The sequence below is a fragment of the Protopterus annectens genome, chromosome 7.part0 (assembly GCF_019279795.1).
Source record: "Protopterus annectens isolate FY-2018-M chromosome 7.part0, PAN1.0, whole genome shotgun sequence".
In the NCBI taxonomy this organism is placed as follows: Eukaryota; Metazoa; Chordata; order Ceratodontiformes; family Protopteridae; genus Protopterus; species Protopterus annectens.
Window position 1 is genome coordinate 1,046,067,839 of NC_056739.1, and position 21,180 is coordinate 1,046,089,018.

Sequence of the window (21,180 nt, forward strand, 5' to 3'; positions counted from 1 at the left end):
TCTAAATTGGCCATAGGTGAGTGTGTGCACGTGTTCTTAAAATGTTTTGTAATACATTGGAGGTTTTCTTCCTGGGTCTTTGCTGAAATGGGCTCCTACTCAGTTGGGCATTCCTGGTAATAAATCGTCAATAAATAAATACATATTCAGTGACTGACCTAATAAGGGCTGAGTAAAGGTGGGGGAGAGGGCAATGGCATCCTTTTGTTTATAAGCTGTGCAATATAGAAGGACTTTCTTACAATAATGGACATATTTATCAAAAGTTAGGTCACTAATCCACATAAGTTCCCAAATTCCAAACAACTGGGCCAACTCTTGGGGCGTATTGTCAGTGTGGTAGTTCCCTGGTGTAGATGACTTCCCAAAAGATACAATAATGCATTTTTTGCATTTAGTTTTAATCTTTGATTTTCAATCTTCCTGTCTTGTTGGATGCTTCCTGTTTTAGCAACCAACCTAGAATGTACCAGTGTACAGACTGTTTATGAAACTAACAAGATTGTTTGAAAAATCCATTATGCTAATGTAGGTCTAAAGTTTCAACTGGGGAAATAGAAATCCCTGAAACTAGTTGACTTCAGTGATGCTTCACATACCGTTGTGCCTGATGGTGGTATTCAAGGATGACATTTGATTTTAATGGAAGAATTAGATAAATTCTCACACCTTTTTGTGTCAAAAAGAATTAGAAGGCAGGTATGCAGTACCCTTGGAGAAATTCTTATCTTATCAGGTAACTTCAACAGTGTGCTCTTCTTGCAACCAATGACTCAAGGTGACACACCTGTCACAGATAATTATTCTTTAGTTGAAGCAATTAACTTTATAAACTGTGTCACAGAGAAAAGGCTTCACCTAGAAACTAGTGAAATAAGTCTTAATTCAAACCCAGAGAATTCACAGGTGCATCTGTGGGCAAAATGTTAACCCCTGCCTTTTCCATTACATTGAGAGGGAAAGGTTATCCCCATAAGGTTGTTTTCGACTTTTACTGCAATACATCTTCTGTATGGTAGCTATTTCAGCATGTTTTTAACTTACTGTAAAACAGTTTTTAATTTTGGCAATGTTTTTACTTTATTTTTTAGTTTATATTCAATCAGTTGTAGGATTTATGAATGTATTCTAGTATGTATCTGTGACTTTAATGGACAGCTAATTGATGGAATTTCAAAATTTGGCAGTTTTTTATAGTATATAAAGACTATTGTTAAATGAAGACAATGTTCTGATGAAGTCTACGATACGTAGATGAAAGCGCTAAACCAGTTATCAATTTTTGTGTATGAATAAAAGGAATTAAATCGTGGATCATGACTTATTTACTAGAACCTATTTTGTGCTTGTTGGATCACTGGGTTGTCGAGAGTTCTAGTTTTGGTTTATTCTGGTCGTTGGAGGTCATGGATTCCATAGGAGAGATGTCTGGCAATTCTTCACCGGTCAGACGTGAAGAAGTTGATAAAATCCACTCGGAGCTGGTAATTATTAAGGGAGAAATTACCAGATTGCTTGAACTAATGACGCCTGCCTGCACGCAGCATCCTGGGGGCAATCCTATTATGGGGCTCGATATGATGACGTCACCACGTTCCGTAATCGAGGATGATAGTTCGGAGGATATACCTAACGGTCAGCGTGTGATGGAGGCAGTACAATCCTTTAACACAGGGCGCAGACCGGATCGAAGGAGCGTGGAACGGGAAGGTAGTCGCTTCTCTGGGTCGGATAAAGAGGCGAACACATCGGAGGACTTTTTTTTATTTTCTGGTGCAAGACCGAAAAGAATACCGCCAAATCGTACATATTCTACAGTCGCTAGTAGAATGGAAGGGACTAATAGACAGAAAGACACTGGTGACATACACCAACAACGTAAGGAAGCCAATACAGTGGGTATGTCCCATTCAACTAACAATATTGATAATTTTTTAAAGTTAACTTTTGAGTTTGAGCCTAACAAGAATTACAATGTTAGGGAAGGACAACAGAGGGAGTCCTACTCTAATTTAAAGAATGTTATTTATAACTTTGGTAAAAAATTAACGCAAATTAAAGGACTTCAGATAGATAATTTATATTTGCGTAAATGCATATCTAGTGGTATTGTACCAATGGGGCTACGCTTCTTTAAACAGCCAATTGGTGTGGAATTAAATTATGAAAATATTGAAGCATGCAATAAAATGTTTGATAAGTTTGGAACTCAATTTATGGAGCTCATTATAGTTTGCAATGATAACAAAATTAGCAATTTACTACAGGAGGTTGAAAGAATGAACACTGATATTACTAAGGATTTAATTTTCCCTCAGTGGGAACAGTTATATAATAAACAATATACATATGCTGAACATAACTCTAAAAAAATTTTTGAAAGGAAGTGTAAGAAATTTATTCGTGATACTAACCAGTATGCGAATTGTAAAGCATATAGGTGGAATAATAGAGCAGATAAAGAACAGTACAGATATACAGATATTAATACAGATAGACAAGATATATATGAGGAAAGGGGGTATGAAAATGATTTTTTAGAGGAAGATTTTGTGAAAAAGGGAAATTACAGAAACAATCAGAGGAAATACAGGGGGAAGAATTATTGGAAGAAGTAGGATGTTGTGCAACAGAACATGAACAAGCAGGACAAGAAATAATAAGACATGGAGTCATTAATATGTGGAATGACTTTAAAATATACAATTATACACCTGTCAAGATTAATAAGGAACACTTTCTAGTATTCTCCAAGGGTATGAAATATATACCAAAGGGCAAGTTTGATTTTGTTGATGCACTAGTGGAACTAAAACTATACACAAGGAAATTAAACCTAAGCTTATTTTTTCATGATAATAAAAGTTCCTCCATTACCTCTAGTGCCTTAAGGAGAAAAAGTAAATTTATTCCGCTGATGCACAATACTATAGCAACATTTGAGAAGGTCATAAGTAAGCAAATATATCAGCTCAAAAATAAGAGCTATAAGCAGACAAATTTCTCAGATTGGGACAAATACTTTGATAAGGTACTCAATGAATTGCAAGCTGCCAACATCAAAATATTGGTACCGGATAAAGGGGGCGGAATAGTATTAATGGAGACAAATAGATACAATGAAAAAATATTTGATATTTTAAATAATATTGACCAGTATGAAAGATCATCACTGAATCAAATTAATATAGCCCATAGGCGATTGGATTTATATCTGGAAGGATACTTATTGGATGAAAGAATAGAACAGGAATTATATGATTTCTTAAAAGTTCAATATCCAGTACTCGCTGCTATTCATGGCATACCCAAGGTACATAAGGATATAGTAGACCCACCATTGAGACCTATTATTGCAGGTACGTATAGTAAGAATTTTCCGTATGGAAAAGTTATTGATCAGTGGCTTAAGAGTATATATAAAAATATTGAACATATTATTAAAGATTCATGGGAATTCTTGGGGAAGTTTACACATGAACTCTGGAATCCAAAATTACTTTTTGCAAGTGTAGATATTAAGGATTTATTCTCATGCATACCAAGGGAGGAAGGTATTACTAGATTTATGGAAAGTGTTTATACCATCAGTGAATTAAGTGAAGATAAGAAAGAATTAATACATGAATTTATTAACATAGTTTTAGATAATAACGTCATATACTTTGACGGTGAGTATTATAAGCAGAATAATGACGTAGCAATGGGGGCAGCTTGTGCCCCCATATATGCAAACCTTGTCTTATTAGACTGGGAGAAGGAATATGTGCTCAACTCACCTTGGTACAAGTATATGATATTATATGTGCGTTACCTGGATGATATTTTTATTTTATGGAAAGGAGAAAAAGAGGAATTCATCCAGTTTGTAGAATATATAAACAATACCACAACATATCTTATGTGTACACATAACATTGATCACGTTGGTATTAATTTTCTGGACTCTGATATATACTCTGATGGTAATAAATTTCAGTCCAGAATATTTAGAAAAGAAACTTTTTGTAATAGTTATCTTGAATATAGTAGCAACCATCCGTATTCCCAGAAAAAAAGTATTATTAAAGGACAATCAATCAGAGTTGCTAGGATGACTACGGTTAAGAAGGACTTCCTTAGTGAAATGCAATTTGTGAAGAAATTATTTATAGACAGAGGATATCCCGAGGATTTGGTCCAGGATGTCACTATGTATGTTATTCAGGAATGGGGGAAAAAGTATACACCAGTGTTGGGTGTAGGTCCATCCAATGCACTTGTCAATACAAAAAACAGTAACTATAAGAAGGTGTCAGATGGCCACAGCTTCCAAAAAGCATGTATAGTAAAGTATGGCAAACAGGCTAGTCAAATTAAACAGATTATAGATAAGAATTGGAATATAATCACTAGCGATGAAGGAATTAGTGACAAACTGGGAGCAAAGCCATTATATGTATATAAAACTGACCACAATTTAAAAAGAATACTTGAAATAAGAATGAACAATATGAATAAAAAGATATGGTTCATAGGTTCATAGGTTAGTACTAAGCTAACTGCCCTTGCGAGCCATTTTAAGCCTAGCCAGTTATCTCTTGTGAGGCTCAAACTATGCACCTTGTGTTTGTAAGGCAAACACCTTAACCATTAGGCCACCCTCCCAATCTGGAAAGGGTGGGACTACTAAATGTGGCCATTGCAATCAGTGTAGTAGCATTATAACTAAAGAGAGTGTGATATTGGACAACATTCTTAGAAGTAAGATAAATTTTAGCAAAGGGAATTGTCAAACACAACACTTGATTTATTTGGCAATATGCTCAACCTGTGGATTTTTTACGTAGGCAAAACGGATAGGAGATTAAAAGACAGAATATATGATCACTTATATTGCATATGTAAAAAGGATACTAATAATGCCTTGTCTAGGCATATAAACAGTAATCCTGATTGTATTGGATTTTCGTTTGGTATCCTAGAAGTGATAAAAACAAATCCCAGGGGGGGAGACATCAAGGCCCTTGTATCAGAGAAAGAAATAAAATGGCAAATCAGGTTAAACGCTGCAATACCCCCGGGATTAAATGAATGTATACCCACCAAACCTCTTATAAGAAATTAATAAAATGTATTGTATATTTATTTTTATATTTATACTGATATTATATATGTATGTTGTACATTATTAGATATTATGAATAAGTTACAACAAAGTTAATTAATTTGACAGCAATATAGTACTATCAGGGATGATACATATATTTTAAATGTGTTTTTAGACATTTTTTAGTAGTATGTGTAGGTAGGGATGTCACATATATTCTTGTATATTCCTTGTTATAATATTTGTGCAGTATATAACAAGCTTTATTAATTAATGTAGTTCACATGAAAACATTTTATGATAGTTTTTAACAAGAATAGTTTTTAATATGCATAGTTTATATTCAATCAGTTGTAGGATTTATGAATGTATTCTAGTATGTATCTGTGACTTTAAGCTAATGGACAGCTAATTGATGGAATTTCAAAATTTGGCGTTTTTTTATAGTATATAAAGACTATTGTTAAATGAAGACAATGTTCTGATGAAGTCTACGATACGTAGATGAAAGCGCTAAACCAGTTATCAATTTTTGTGTATGAATAAAAGGAATTAAATCGTGGATCGTGACTTATTTACTAGAACCTATTTTGTGCTTGTTGGATCACTAGTTTTTAATTTTGGCAATGTTTTTACTTTATTTTTTTGCTATATTTTAGACTGTGAGGTGTGTGTGAGGGAACTCAGTGTGTAGGTTAGATGGCCAAAAGAGTAATTTACACTTGACTTTAAAAACTAGTATATTATTTGCCATTTCATTTTTTAGAAGGCGAGGGCTGGACTGCATTTAACTGCACACACAAAAGCGTTGCTTTGTGTGTTTGTTAGGAATTTAACATTCCTCTCATGTTAGATGTCCCTTTCACCTTTGACTGTGGCCAGGTAGTATATTAATAAATGGTACATCTGCAGAAAGATCATCTGGTTGCTTTAATGATGGGGAGGAATCTTTTATGTAATACTTGAAACTGATGTTTTGGAAATGCTTCTGATTGGCAGTATTACTTTTTTTTTTTAAACAGTCTCTGAAGAAGTTGAAAGTTGCAGAAGTGGCAGTGGAGAGCTTGCAGCAGCAGCTTATGGAACTTAAATGCTCAGAGGCTCTCACCCGGGTCAGGGAACAACATGAAACTGTCATAGCAACACTTAAGCAGAAACATGAAAGGAAGCTGTTAGCTGTACAGCAAGAACTTGATGCAGCCAAGTGTACATTAGAACAGAAGGTAGGAAAATTGATTAATTGATTATTTCTCTTATTTGAAGCCTATGTGGTTGAAATGTAGGGGTTGTAAATATCCTATGTGTAAAGCTTTTCTCCTCGCATAGTTTCAGTGAGCGTTTTACATTTGAATAAAGTCTGTTCAGGTTTGAAGTATAAATTTTTCTATTTTCGACTTCAGTCATAGCTTGGCATTGTGGGTGCTGTTCTTGTTGGTTGAGGTAAACTCCCTGAGACATATTACTTCCTTGCTTTCTTTCCACTTGATCTTTCTTGTCAGAGAGCACTAGTTTGCCATATGCCTTTCAAACCGAGAACACAATGAACCATTTAACTTTGACTGTGAAAACTTGTAAGCTGAAAACTTTTTTTTTCAATCTTACCTTTCAGATGTTTTAGGTGTAGTATATGTGATCATGTTCATCGTATTGTTCACTGTTGCAATAGTGTTAAATCGAGACATCTGCTGCAGAAGGCCTGATGTCTGGCCTGATTTGCAGAGCGTTTTCATCCTTCCTGCCATTAACCATGTGGACCACTTCCCACCTGAATATTTGCACTACTTTGGTATAAGAGGGATGTCTGTCCACACCATATTCATTGCTTTCATTCCACATTATAAAAATGTCATCTGTTGATGTTAGTACTGAACATCATCAACCTGTCAGTCTGGCCTGACTTTGAGTACAAATAAGTATTCTGTTGGAGAAAGAATTTCCTAATTTATGTTGTATGTTGCTTATTTTATTTATTTTTTTATTTATTTTGTATTTATTTATTTTTTTAGAGAAGGAGCTGTCCTGCATGGGGCTATATCAGTTGCTAAATGTAACAGTTCTCTTAATTGTGGAAATAAGATCTGAGCTCACACAAAGACCTCATAGTCAGTATTTATTCTTTTTAGGGTTGGGCACCACTTCACATCTTGTCCTCATTTTACAAGGTTCTAACAGAAGGCCATTAATCAGACAGACAAATCTCTCCTTGATTACAGGAATTATAGTTGCCTTTGGACATCTTGCTTAGAAAGATGCATCATTGTCCTGCAATTCTTTCTCTTAGATTCTAAAGATCACCCATGTCTCAAAAGTGATAGGTTTGGTGAAGAGCTTTTGCAGCCCTCCACACAACTTCCTCCTACTTTGATGCCTAGTTGGACCAAGGCCTTTTGAGATGCCCCTCATGAGGCTATTGCCCTCTTAGGCAGTAGCATGTCCTTGTAAGATGAAACTCTGCAGCAGTCCATTGATCCAGACACCTACATTTGAGCATTTAGTTGCAATATTTTGAAAACTGAGGGCAAGGGTAGTATTTCCTTAGTATGAGGGCACAAGGACATTCTCAACCCAATAATTTGGGTCAAAAGTGCCCACCCATGACTGGAGGCATCTCAAAAGCTACCATCTTGCATGTGCTTGAACTAGCCGGCACCCTACCTTTCTCCTTCCCAGGTCCTCTGTGAAGACTCTCTTAAGTTGGCTTTCAGGACTTTGCACCATTTTCTCAAGAATCTGCCCCCACCATTAGAGCAACAGTCATTGTAGGCTTTCTACCTTGAGAAAGGAAAGCAAAACACCCCCCCCCACCAGGAACTCGATACCTCTAACTTTAAGGTGGATAAACTGAACTGAGTGACCCAGATGTCCTCCCTCTTAAGAGTTGGACACTGAGGGCACTTCTTGCTGTGCCTCTTCACAGGATTTTTCATTTGGAGATGCTTTCAGCACTATTAATTATTTCTTCAAGTGGGAGTCTGAGGACCACTTATGCCCAAAAGAGGTACTGAGAGCTTCTGAATTTACTAGAACCTCAACCCTTGACTGTGTTCCAGTGACTGAAGCTTTGGAGAGCAGCATTTACCAGGGCCAGGCACCCAATATCCTTCTCCCAGGAAAACATGCCCATTTGTACTTGGCTGTGGTATCCTGGAAGTACCTTTAAAAGAACCTAGCTGCTGATCTAGCTGTGCTGTCAGTAGATTTTAGTAAGGAGTCTACTGGGATTCCAAGTAACAATCCTCTTCTAAATTATATGAAAAATAGTTTTTAGAATGTTTTTGGAATAGGATGTACACTTGCACCACCCTGGCTTTCAGGTTTCTGAAGTGCCAAAATCACATATTAAAGTTACAGAGAAGTCTCTTTTCCAAGCTTAAGGATAAGACCGAGGGGCTAGAAGACAAGTCTGTGAAAGTCAGTGTTGGAGCTATGCAACTGCACTTCTCAGGTTAGCAAGTACTATGTAGTGGTCAATTGTTAGCAGACATGCATGGCTGAGAATGCAGCCCTGTCAGATCATGTGAAAGCACAGTTCCTCCATGCCCCAATAGAGGAGGAACAGTGTTTAGGACCCACGACTGAACAGGTGTTTTAAGATGCTGGTGGAATAAGGGAAGTTAGTGCGGTCAGTAAAACAGCTGATATTCATAATATATACGTTACAGCAGTGACTCTTGGATCTTCTTGTGTCTGCCTGCATGCAAAAGATCCAACAACCAGCCTGATATACAGCGTTCTGTGCTTCCCCTTCCAGGCCTGGCAGACTGCACAGCCTTGGTGCTCCTGGACATCAGGATGTCAGTAGTTTAAGCAAGGTATTCACCAGCACCATCTTCAAGTCATTCCTGCTGCATTTTGCAGAACACTATGTACTATTTGTAGCATCATAAGCCTAGAAATTTGGCTTGCTATGAGAGTTCAGGTAAATGCCCCATTCACAAAGTTTTTCTTTACTGTCATAATTTGCTTTTTGTATCCTGGCCTCTACTAGCCTTTGACAGGACTAGATGTCAGAGTTTGGAGGGGAAACAGTAAATAAGAGTAAGTAAAAAAGAGACATAGAGGAGCTCTCTGATTATGTAGCCCAGGCTGGTATGACCCTGACCCTGAGCAGCATCTTGCCCTCACCAAGAATGATGCCACAATACAAAGACAAGATGATCAGCTTTAATAATTGGCTCAAGTACTGGTGTCATTCTAAGGGGATCCAATGTCTGTCTGCCTGGGATGACATGTTGGGCAAGCCACGCTGCTTCGCAAGGGACGGCTTGCACCTGTCACCACTGGGCTTCCGGATATTGGCTAAGGCTCTTGCCACCCCCATAGTGCCTTTTTTAGGCAAGGCTCAAAAGACAAACCCACCTCCTTAGAAAACAAAAATGGAAAAAAACTAAGGGTAATACTGCTCAACACTAGAAGTCTAAATATCAAGATGCAGGCACTCGATGCACTCCTCAGTATGGAGAACATCGACGTCTGTGCAGTAACTGAAACCTGGTTCAAGGCTCCTGAGAGCACCCCAGCGCTACCAGGCTATACCTCGTATCATGCTTTTCGGCCCCAAAACCCGGGCTGACCACAAAGGGAGGGGGAGTGTCCATATTCATCAAGGACACCCACACCTCCAGGTTAGTAGCAACACATGAAGCATCGGAGACCATACAGGTGCAACTAACCATAGGCAAAACTGCTATACAACTGGTAGCATGTTACAGACCACCCTCCCAGTCTCAGGAACCCCATTCAACCTTCCTGAAGACATTGGAGGATATGAATGTATCACAAAATACCATCATACTGGGAGACTTCAACTACCCAAACATAGATTGGGTACATTATTCTAGCCCTAACACTCTAGCCCAAAGGTTCCTGGAATTCATAAATTCAGATGCACTGGAACAACTAGTCACCTCTCCCACTAGGGGAGATAATATACTAGACCTGATCATCACAAACATGGGGACAAAATGCTCCACACCGGAGGTATACCCCCTCACTAGTGAGATCTGACCACAAACTAATCACCCTGGATATACATATCCCACCTCCACCCCCAGCACAAAAGACCACAGTGAAAAACTTCTCAAAAGCAGACTTCACTCTTCTTTAGACTGAGATGGTATCCTTTAAGCCCACTGGGCCAGTGGATACCACATACCACAATGCCAAATCCTTCACAAATGCTTTCTATGGACATCTCCAAGAATGCATGGATCATGCGATCCCAAATAAATCCAAGTCCCTCTCCATCAAAGGCAAGCGTCCTGTCTGGTGGACCTCAGCCATTAACAAATTGTATAACAAAAGAAGGAAGCTACTGCATGACAGAGCAAAATCCCATAAAGGGAAGACATCTCTGATCAACACTAGCAGAAAACTACGTTCTCTTATAAAAACATCCAAGGCCAACTTTGAGAGAAAAATCGCTAAGGACACTAAAGATAACCACAAAGCCTTCTTCAGCTATGTTAGAAACCTGGGCGGAAACCCACAGATATGCTCAGAGTTAGTTTACAACAACAAAAAATACACTGAACCCACAGATATTGCCAACATTCTGGCTGACAGGTTCAGTGCAAATTTCTCCCCTCCCTCACCCCAAAAGAAGAAATACTTATCTCAGCTGAATGTAATCTCCCTGTCATCTCAGATGTTCAAGTGAGAGCCGCCCTCAAAAAAGCATCAATGGGACCTGACGGTATCCCGGGTTGCGTGCTACGTGAACTCCAAGAGGAGCTAAACCCGCACATAAAAATGCTATTTAACCTTAGCCTTACTACAGGATATGTACCTGAACACTGGCGTACAGCAACAGTGGCCCCACTCCACAAAGGGGGTACCTCTACAGACCCTGGGAACTACCGCCCCATAAGCTTAACCAGCCTAGTCTGCAAAGCTATGGAAAGAATCATCATGGAACTCATACACAGAGACATTGGGGATTTACAGACACTTGACCCCACCCAGTTTGGCTTTGTGAAAGGCAGATCCTGCCTTTTGAACCTGGTTGACTTTTTCGAAACAGTCACTAGAGCCATTGACGAGGGCAAAGCAGTCCATACAGCCTACCTGGACTTGGCTAAGGCCTTCGACACAATACCCCACTCAGGCATCATAGATAAGCTCAACAGCTTAAACGTAAACCCTTATGTCACTAGATGGGTTGCAAACTGGCTAAAGGACAGAACCCATAAAGTTAAAATCGCTGGGGCAATGTCAGACTCAAAGCCAGTCACAAGTGGTGGCCCACAGGGATCTGTCCTGGGACCCCTCTTGTTCGGCATTTATTTCTCAGATGTTAAAGCAAACATGGGAGGGTTGTGGCTGACAAAGTTCGCAGATGACTACAAACTAGGCGCCATAGTCGATACACCAGCGGACACATACATCCTACAAAAAGGCCTCACAGAAACGGACAACTGGTGCCGGAGTCATGGCCTTAAACTAAATGCCAAAAAATGTATAGTCATCCCCTTTGGGAAAAACAAAGTACCCACAAATTATCACATAGACAGCAACCCACTGAGTACAGAAAAAGTAATCAGAGACCTAGGGACCCAAGTCGACAGCGACCTCTCATTTGACACCCACGTTGCCGAAGTGGTTAGAAAAACATTCTACCTTGCACACCTTATCATGAAGGGATTCACATCCAGATCCAAGGATGTCATTGTACCCCTATACTCCTCCCTCATCAGACCCATGATTGAGTATAATGCTCCATTTGGTATGTACCTCACCCGGCATTTGCAACAGCTAGAGAGACCACAAAAGTACCTCACCAAGAGGATCAAGGGTCTCCAACATATGTCTTATTCTGCCAGACTAAAGAAACTCCAGCTCTATTCAGTAGCATACCGCCTGCTCAGAGGTGATCTCTGCCTGACGTGCAAGGCCATGTCCAATCAGGAACTGATGGACATGCTCCACCTCAAAAAATCCAAATCCATCAGAACCACGAGAGCTAAAGACTTAAACCTCGGTACAAGTATGAATAGGACATGCTGGAGGGATAGATTCATAACCCAGAGGCTTCCCATGCTCTGGAACAAGATCCCAGTTCATGTTAGACACAGCCCCTCACTGACTCTCTTCAAGAGAAATCTTGATGAGTGGATGGGAGATCGTAAGTTTACCCCAGGGGTCACATCTGTGTCACTACTAGACAGGGGCACAGTAAACTAATTCTATTATATAAGGGGACCTTCACTGTGTCACTACTAGACAGAGGCACAGTATTCTAAATCTATTCTGTGCATTTTTGTACCATTTCATGGGGTGGCGAAAGCCACATCACTATGGCTAGACTTACAAATGCCCCAGGGCAGATAGCCTAGTACTAAACTATGAAACTATAATTGAGTTTGGCCTCTCTCTAAAATGGTAAACCATCACTCAAGACCGTTGGGTCCTGTTGATTTTAAGGCAGGGGTACAGCTTCATTTTCAAATCAGAACAAAGATTTCAGGCATTCTGACAGTTCTCAGGGAGCAAATGCACCTGTCTCACCCCACTTCCACTTCCTTCCCCCCAATTTGAATACCAAAAGGAAAAATAAGATAAAGAATGCTCCTCCAGGCTCTTTCTGGTTCCATTGAAAGAAGGGGTCCTGGAGGCCTATCTTGGACTTATCAAAACTGAACATATTTCATAAATGTTCCAAAAATGTTCCAAAATTCAAGATTCTAACTTTACAAAACCTTCTACCTTTTCTCTTTCTGCAAATCTTTGTGGTCACCCTCGGACATTAAGGATTCCTACCTTCATGTTACCCATAGCCTGTGTGAACAGAAGTTCCTTCAGGTTTGAAGCTGGGGGTTCCCATTACAAGTTTACTTCCTTGTCCTTTGGTTGTCTACTGCACTGCACCCATGGTATTTACCAAGTGTGTGGCTCTGGTAGTTGCTTACTGAGAACTAAGGGCATCCAAATTTCTTCATAGCTGGACGACTGCCTTATCCAAGCAGTTTTCCTAGAGGAAATCCTTTAAACTTTGTAGTTTACCACGTTATGCTTAAAGTACTTGGATCTCTTCCTAAATTTCCCAAAACTCACACCACCTACATAATAACCACAAGGCAGATACTGGTACGCAAAGACCACCAGGAGGACTTTCTATCCTCAGAAAAGGTCTTCATTCTCTCCTAGCAGTTAAACAATCAACCAAGCAAAATGAAATCACAGCAATGGAATACCAGAGGGTACTGGTTTACATTGTCTTCTGCATCCTTATGGTACCTCTGACAAAGTTCCAGTGGTGTTTGAGGAACAGATCATACTAGTGTGTCTTGACCCTGCAGTGCCCCATTGCCATGATTGCTATGCATAAAAAGAATTATGATGGGTATATATCAAGTACACCTCAGGTGTGTGAATATACTCCAAGCTATTCCCGTTTACCCAGTCCCTTACCATAGACTTCTCTGATGCAGATGGTGATGCACACGTTAGGGACCTTAGAACACAGTGAACCTGGGATAGAGAATTTGAGTAAAATGCATCAACATAAAAAGGGTGGGGGGGGGGGCAGTCCTCCTTGCCATCAAGGCCTGCAAACCTGTTTGGCAATAGGAAACCTTGCACAGATAGCACTGTAGTCATGTTATGCATCAGAAAACAAGCAGGAACTCTGTCATACCTGTTGTACAGACTAGCAATGCAGACTTGAGCTCTAGCCTAGGAATTAGGCTTGATCCTCAGAGCATCATGTATTACATCTCAGGAAAATGCTGTAGCAGGTCAACAAAGGAGAAAAGAAGCAGATTACCAGGAATAGTTATTGAAGAGGGATGTATTCTTGGACTGTGACTTCAGGCACACTGCTCCAGTTGACGATCTTTGTTTCTCCTGAAAACAGACAACTAAGAAAGTGTTACACCTGGATCTCAGCAAGTGAGGACTGCATGTCAGATGCTTTCTCAATTGCTTGGGCAGGACTGTTCTGTGTGTGTGTTTTTGTTTTATACATCTCTCCACTTATACCCGTAATCTTTAGGCTATTGTAGAAAATGAAGAATAACCAGCCAATAATGCTGATAGTAGCCACTTTCTGGTCCAGATCGCATTGGCTTTCCCTTCTGCTGAAACTAGTAAGGTCAGAACCAATCCTGTTGCCTCAACATGTATGCCTCTCAAAACATAATAAGGGGTTCCTCATTCACCCTAGCCTGAGAACTTCAAGACTGACAGCTTGGATAATTTAGCACTCATTCCTTGTTAGGCTTATGGTTTTAGAGGACATGCTGTACATCATGAAGAGACTAGGAAACCCAATAAAAGGAAATCCTACTTAGCTAAATGTAAACATGTCTTCCCTTGTTGCCATAATAGAGGTGTAGATTCAAATACAACACTGATGTCTGTGGACCTTGCCTACCTCTTAAAACTTGCATTACAGTTCTTTCCAGTGCTTTGCTGAAGATACGTGCATAATCCAGCAAAGATTGCCTGCAGAGGCCCATCTCAAAGCAGACTCTCTCAAAATACATGGCTCATTCTATCTCCATTTGTTACTTTTTCCATTGCAAGACTATTTCAGGGCTTGAGAGTCCACTCTACTAGAGCCATATCATCCATACCTGTAGAGCCAGGGAGGTATTTGCCATGGCTGTTTTACAGGAACTACTGCAACCAACGCCTCCTCTGGGCTAGCCACCCATTGGGTCCATACTCACTGGAAATCTATTCAAGTGTTATTGCCGTGATGAATAATACAGTGTACTTGGTATGTTCGGTATGTTCATCATTATATCATTGTTTCAGTAGGCCAAGTTGTATAGGTTATATCCTGCCATGGGTCTGACAACTGGCCAGTATTCAAAGCTGTGGGCCACCTTCCATGCATCATAACCTCTGAAGGGCTCAAGGAGAGCCATATAAAGTTAATTGATAGGGTTTCAACCCCAAAGAACTTTCTTGCTGTCAAAGTGTACTCTTCTTGCAGGTTTCCTGTGATCCACGGCTAGCTAGTGCTTTACTAAGGCTGGGCAGATCAGTACCCCTCTGGGGAAAACCTTCTACTCTACCATCTTTTTTCTATAGGTAGTGACTGGAATTAGTGATTTTGAGGGTTTTTACTAAAATTTTACATCAAAACTGTGAAATTCTTGTCAGAAGATTCAGCAACTCCTCCTGGCTCTTCTACTCACTTTTCATATACTTTTGTTTTGGCTAACCATAGAACAGGCTTCATCTCTTTGGTAGTCAGGCCAGCTTCAGCAATACCTCAGGTGAAAATGAGTGACTTTTCTGTGACCAAATAAGGTACCCTGGAATGCTCATAGTTTTTTCTCAATTCCACTGGCATTGCTCTTGGAAAAAGCCTCTAAAGATCAATGAGTCATGTATGTCCTTTGCATCTGTTCAAGTGTCCTTGGGCTAGGGAGAAGTTCTGCTGTCAGTCTTGGAGCAGAGAAACTGCTGATGATTTACTGCAAAGTTGAATTATAGTGCCTGATTCCTGGGGAAGAACCCCTTCTGTGAGTCGGTCGTAGAAAAGAAAACAATCCATTAAGCATATTTCTCCTCCAGTTTCATAGAGGTGGGGCAGGGAAGATTGGCTGGGTTTTGCCAAAACCTTATTTCAAGTCTTTAATTCCTTAAATTCTGACTTTTCAAAAAACCTATAAAAGAAAAATAATTTCCTACTTTTCAGATTCTGATTCCCAGTTTGAAGGTCAAAAAGAAAACTAGGATTGTTTATCTCCAGAACTGAAGCCACAGGAAGAGGAATCTGATTCCAAAGATAATTTTTCTTCAGATTCCTCTTCCAAGGAGATATTTTTCCTGAAACTATAGCCAGAATGAAATTATCTGAAGTAGTTAACTTGATTTGATCAGCAACCTGTGGGTATCGGATCCGATTCGGATCCGAGCCGGCAGCTTTCCTAGCAAAAGATCTGAGCTCCAAGCTCCTCTCCCTACCCACAATGCCCTGCTACCTCCCTCTAACCCTCAGATCTCGTTTTCCACGGCTTCTTGAAGCATCTGAGAATGAGCTCTTAGCGTTGGGTTTTGTGAGTTGAGTAGAATATTTAACTTTTTTCCTTTAAAATCTCTGTAATCTGAGTGTGTGTGGTACCCCTTTTCTCCCTTAATCTATTTGGGTAGTTTTATCTTTAGTTTAGTGTAGATTTTAAATTCCCTCCCCCCTTCTGTCTGTGTGTGAAGGTGTGTGCGTGTAGGCCTATTCCTTTCAAAATGTCTGAGGGCCCAAAAGCGATTTTTTTCTAAATGCTCCGAGTGTGGCCATAAGCTGTCCCCAGCGGATGGCCACACTCGGTGCGTTATTTGCCTGGGCGTGGACCATCTTTCATCAGGCTACATTATTTGTGCAGCCTTCAACCCCAGGGCTTTGAGGGATAGGCGGACTAGGCTAGTCCTCGTGGGCCTTTTGCCCCCGGATTTGGCTTCGTCGTCCTCCCCCTCTATGGCACCAGCTGCGGCTGCTCTACCGACCATTCCCGCTCCCCTGGCCGGGATTCAAACTCCCTCTTCGGCTCAGGAGGAAAGGAACTCCAGAAAAAAGGATAGGAAGGACAAAGAGCGTGAGAGGGACAGGCATCGTAGCCACAAGAGGCGGGCCAATTCAGCTCCCTTGGCCCCGCTGTCTAAGCAGCTCACCTCACCTCCCCTCCCCTCTTAAGGTCTCCACGTTTCTCCCCGAAGCCGGAGGAGACCCGGTCACCTTCGAGGTCATCCAGGTGGTCTTCCTGGCCAGCCTCGGCAGCCTCATCCAGGTCAACAAGATGTTTATCCGACACAGACATGGACCGGATGATGCGTTGATTTCTTCAGGCTCAGCTGCAGATGGGAGTGCTCTTGCTCCCCTCCCCCCCCCTGGCGGGGGGAGCTCAACCCCATTTTTCGCCCCCATTGCTCCTTCTCCGACCCGCTACCGTAGTTAGGAGCTGTCGGATCCGAGTAGCTTCGGAGCCGGGGTGGTGTCGGCGCCGACTGTACCTTCGAGTTTGTCAGATCCATTTTCGGATCTGAGCTCTCGGGGCCGTGAGATGAGCATTGGATCCGGAGGGGTCAGTGTGCCTTCGGATCGCACTGCCCTTTCGGATTCGATCGGGTCATCTCCGGCGCCAACCAACGCACCTGATCCGAGGGGGCTGCTTTCGGATCCTAGGGAGAGCAGCTCACCCTCGGCATTTGACGTCGTGGAGTGGATCCTTTCGAGGGTTCGAGGTCCCAGGCTCTTGCTACGGATCCACCCGCCATTCCCTCTCAGATGGGCCTGTCTTCCATCATCCGGCCCCAGGGGCAGCCTGCGCCTACGTCCCAGATGGTTCCCATAGAGGAACAGGACATTGTTGGTGAGCCCTCCTCGGACAGCCCCCCCCCCCCCGAGGAGGTCCCTCACAAACGACAGTGCAAGAGGGGAGGCACTTGGACTCACCCAAATCCCTCACAGAAGACACGGACTTGGAGGAAGGGTTAGGTTCCCCCAGGTCACCCCCCGAAGATGTCTCATTTGGAGACATTATGGAAATGCTTCGTATTGTGGGGGGGTGGTCAGCCCAAAGCCTTCCTCGGATGAGTCTGTCTTTCTGGAGGCGTTCGCAGGCCCTTCTACCTCTTGGGTGTCCCCTCCCGCTGATCCCCTGGTGGACCTCATAACTACCAGGGCATGGAAGAAGCCGGACACTGTGGAGCCAATACCCAAGAGACCGGACAGGATTCTCAGCCCCCCCACAGACAGGACAGTTTGGAGAAAAGGTGCCCCGGTAGATGCCATGGTGGTGGCGGCTGCCACCAAGAAGGAAATAGCACAGGAGAGCTCCTCGGTACATCCTCCAGACAAGGAGTCTCGGACGATGGACCGCCTTGGAAAGTGGATGTTTGCTTCAGCGACCTTCTCTGTAAGGTTACTGAACACGTGGCACACATGATTTGACTCCAGTGGGACCTAATCAAAGAGTACGCTGAGTCACCCCCAGAGTCCATGTTGGCCGAGGACAAACTGACCTTCTTGGCGTGAATGGCCACTCTTAAGTCTATCACAAACACCTCTATGCAACTTCTCTCCCATGCCACGGAGGGAGTGGCTAGAGCCAGCGGAACAGGCATCTTACGACGACAAGCCTGGCTCCGTCTCTGCGACTTTGTGGAACCCTTCAAGGCGTCTTTCGTGAACGCCCCCTTTGACGGTTCTATGCTTTTCGGCAAAACTGTCCACGATACGCTACTCCAGAGCGAGAAGGACGGGAAAACGTCTGCCATCGGGATCCGCTTCTCGGCTCCTCAGAGGTCCTTCTCCAGGAACCAAAGAGGACAGAAGAAGATGTGGTTCCGGAAATCCCAACAATCCCGTTTCACTCTGGATCCCTCATCCTTCAGAGGCAGAGGAGGACAGGGTGGACGCCGGCTCAGAGTCAGAGGGGGGCCGAAGAATTTTGGGTCGAGGGAACCCTTTTTCGATCGACCCGCGCAGCAACCCTGAGAGTTTGCTCGACTGCTCCTCTCTGGAGGCAGTTGGGGGCGCTTCTCGGAGCATCTAGCACATTGGGAGTCCATTACGACAGATCGCTGGGTGCTCCGGATCGTATCCAGAGGTTACTCAGTTCCATTCCTAAGTACTCCTCCCTGGTTGGGGCGCCTCCCTGATGTACCAGCCAATCAGAGGGAGGTAGCAGCCTTCGAAATAAAAGTGCTACTAGGAAAAAGAGCCATCCAGCACGTCCCCCTCGGTCAATCCGGATCATGCTTTTACTCCAGGTTCTTTTTGGTGCCAAAAAAGACGGGGGACTTACGGCCAATTCTCGACCTGTCCACACTGAACCTGTCAGTTGCCAAAGAGAAGTTCCGGATGGTCACTATTCAATCCTTTCTCCCACTGTTACAGGAGAACGACTGGATGTGCTCCATAGACCTCAAGGATGCGTACTACCACGTTCTAATGGGCAGGCGATCCAGGAGGTTTCTCCGCTTTCGGCTGGGAGCCAGGCACTATCAGTTCAGGTACTACCCTTCGGTCTCACCACAGCCCCCAGGGTGTTCAACAAGGTCATGGCAGTTGTAGCCGCCCACCTGAGGCTTCAGGGAATACAGGTCTTTCCTTACCTGGACGACTGGCTCCTAGCCGCCTCCACCAGGCATCTACTATGTTCAGCGAGAGACTATTTCCTACATCTCGCCCGCTATCTAGGGATCATGATCAACCACAAGAAATCCTCCCTTCAGCCTATTCAAATCTTGGATTTCATAGGGGCCAGGATAGACACAATTCAGTCCAAAGTCTTTCTGACGTCGGTCAGACTTCGCAATCTAAACCTCCATGTTTTGGCTCTTCTTCAGTCCTCGGCCCCTCCAGCGGAGTTAGTCCTGAGGGCTCTGGGGTCTATGGCACCGGCCATCAACCTGTCTCCGCTCGCACGTCTGAATATGAGGATTCTCCAATGGACCTTACAGGTCCAGTGGTCCATTCTACTTCATCCCTTGTCTGCCCCTATTCCTCTCAGCAGGGTTTGCAGGGAATCTCTACTTTGGCTCCATTCCAAGCACCTCCTGGAAGGGCGCCCCTTCTCCATGTCCCCACCCCAAGTCACAGTGACCATGGACGCATCTCGCCTCGGGTGGGGGGGGGCATTGCATGGGCAGAACCGTCCAAGGCACGTGGACTCAAACAGAGACCTTTCTGCATATCAGTGTTCTGGAGATGAGGGCGGTGCTTCTAGCGTTGCAGGCTCTCCATGCCCTTCTTCCTTTAGGGACTATTAGACAACTTGTCAGTGGTCTGGTACATCAACAAGCAAGGGGGAACCAGATCTTACCCACTTTGCCGAGAGGCCATGAAAGTGTGGGAATGGGCGATATCCACCAACCGCTTTCTCATAGCAGCGCATATACTGGGTCGGTCAAGCATTCTTGCGGACAAGCTGAGTCGGACTATCCTCTCACCCTACGAGTGGTCTCTGAACCCCTTAGTAGCGAAACAGATCTTCCTCAGATGGGGTCAACCTTGTTGCGATCTGTTTGCGTCACCTTTGAACGCAAAGTGCAGCGAGTTTTTCGCTCCGATTCCCCCACCAGGGGAAAACCCCAGAGATGCTCTGGTTCATGCTTGGCCATCTTTATGCTTATCCTCCTCTTCCATTGATGATAAAATTCTTGCAGAAAGCTCGTCGGTTGGGGAGCAGAGTTATCCTCATAGCCCCATTCTGGCCTCGTCAAACCTGGTTCCCATGCCTACGGTCTCATCTAGTGCATCCTCCCTGGATCTTAGATCCCCTTCCGGATCTGATTTCTCACCCCTTGGGATTGAGGACCCCCGACCTGGGAAACCTCAAGCTCTCGGCTTGGTTGATCCAGTTCCCTTAATGGCTAGGACTCCCAGTATCTCATCCTCAGTTAAAGCTATTCTGGTGGCCGCTCATAAGCCTTCTACCAAAAAAGTCTACAAGAGTAAATGGAAACGTTTTTCTATCTGGGCGGAGCATAGGAATTTGGATCCTTTTACGGATCCTATTCCAGCAGTCCTCGATTTTTTTATCCCAAATCTTCCATCAGGGGGCTAGTTCTTCAACTGTTAAAGTTCAACTGGCAACAATTTCCCACTTTCTCATTGGAAACAAATTTGGCCCCCTAGCATCCTCTAAGATCTGCAAGACCTTTCTGAAAGGTGCCTTTCTTTTGAGACCCCCTGTTTGGAAGCAGTTCCTCCATGGGATTTAACCCTAGTTCTCCAGGCTTTGACTGGTCCCCCCTTTGAGCCCGCAGCTTCGGTCGACTTGAAGTATGTATCTTGGAAAACTGCCTTCCTGATTGCTATTACCTCAGCTAGAAGGATATCGGAGCCTCAGGCTCTTTGTAGTAAGCCCCCATACATAATTTTTCATAAAGACAGAGTTTCCCTCAGGACTAACCCCTCTTTTCTGCCCAAAGTGGCTTCCAAAGCCAACATCAACCAATCTATCAACCTGCCTGTCTTCTTCCCTAATTATCACAACAAAGGGGAGAGTATAGACTCCATTGCTTGGATGTATATAGACAGTTACGATTTTAACACAGAACGGCTGTTTTTCGAAAATCAGAACAGCTCTTTGTTTCATTTGCTAAGTCCTGTCTGGGTAAATCAATGACTAAGGTAA

The 21,180-nt window shown here is 43.0% G+C and overlaps 1 protein-coding gene across 2 annotated transcripts in view; it reads left to right on the forward strand.

Annotated features, from left to right (window-relative positions):
* Positions 1–21,180, forward strand: part of CEP152 (centrosomal protein 152) — a 2,961,597-nt gene that overhangs the window by 1,060,650 nt on the left and 1,879,767 nt on the right. For both annotated transcript variants that reach the window (XM_044077591.1, XM_044077592.1), the window contains exon 9: positions 6,112–6,312. In XM_044077591.1, the coding sequence (XP_043933526.1) occupies positions 6,112–6,312 (201 nt within the window). The remainder of the gene's footprint in view (positions 1–6,111; positions 6,313–21,180) is intronic.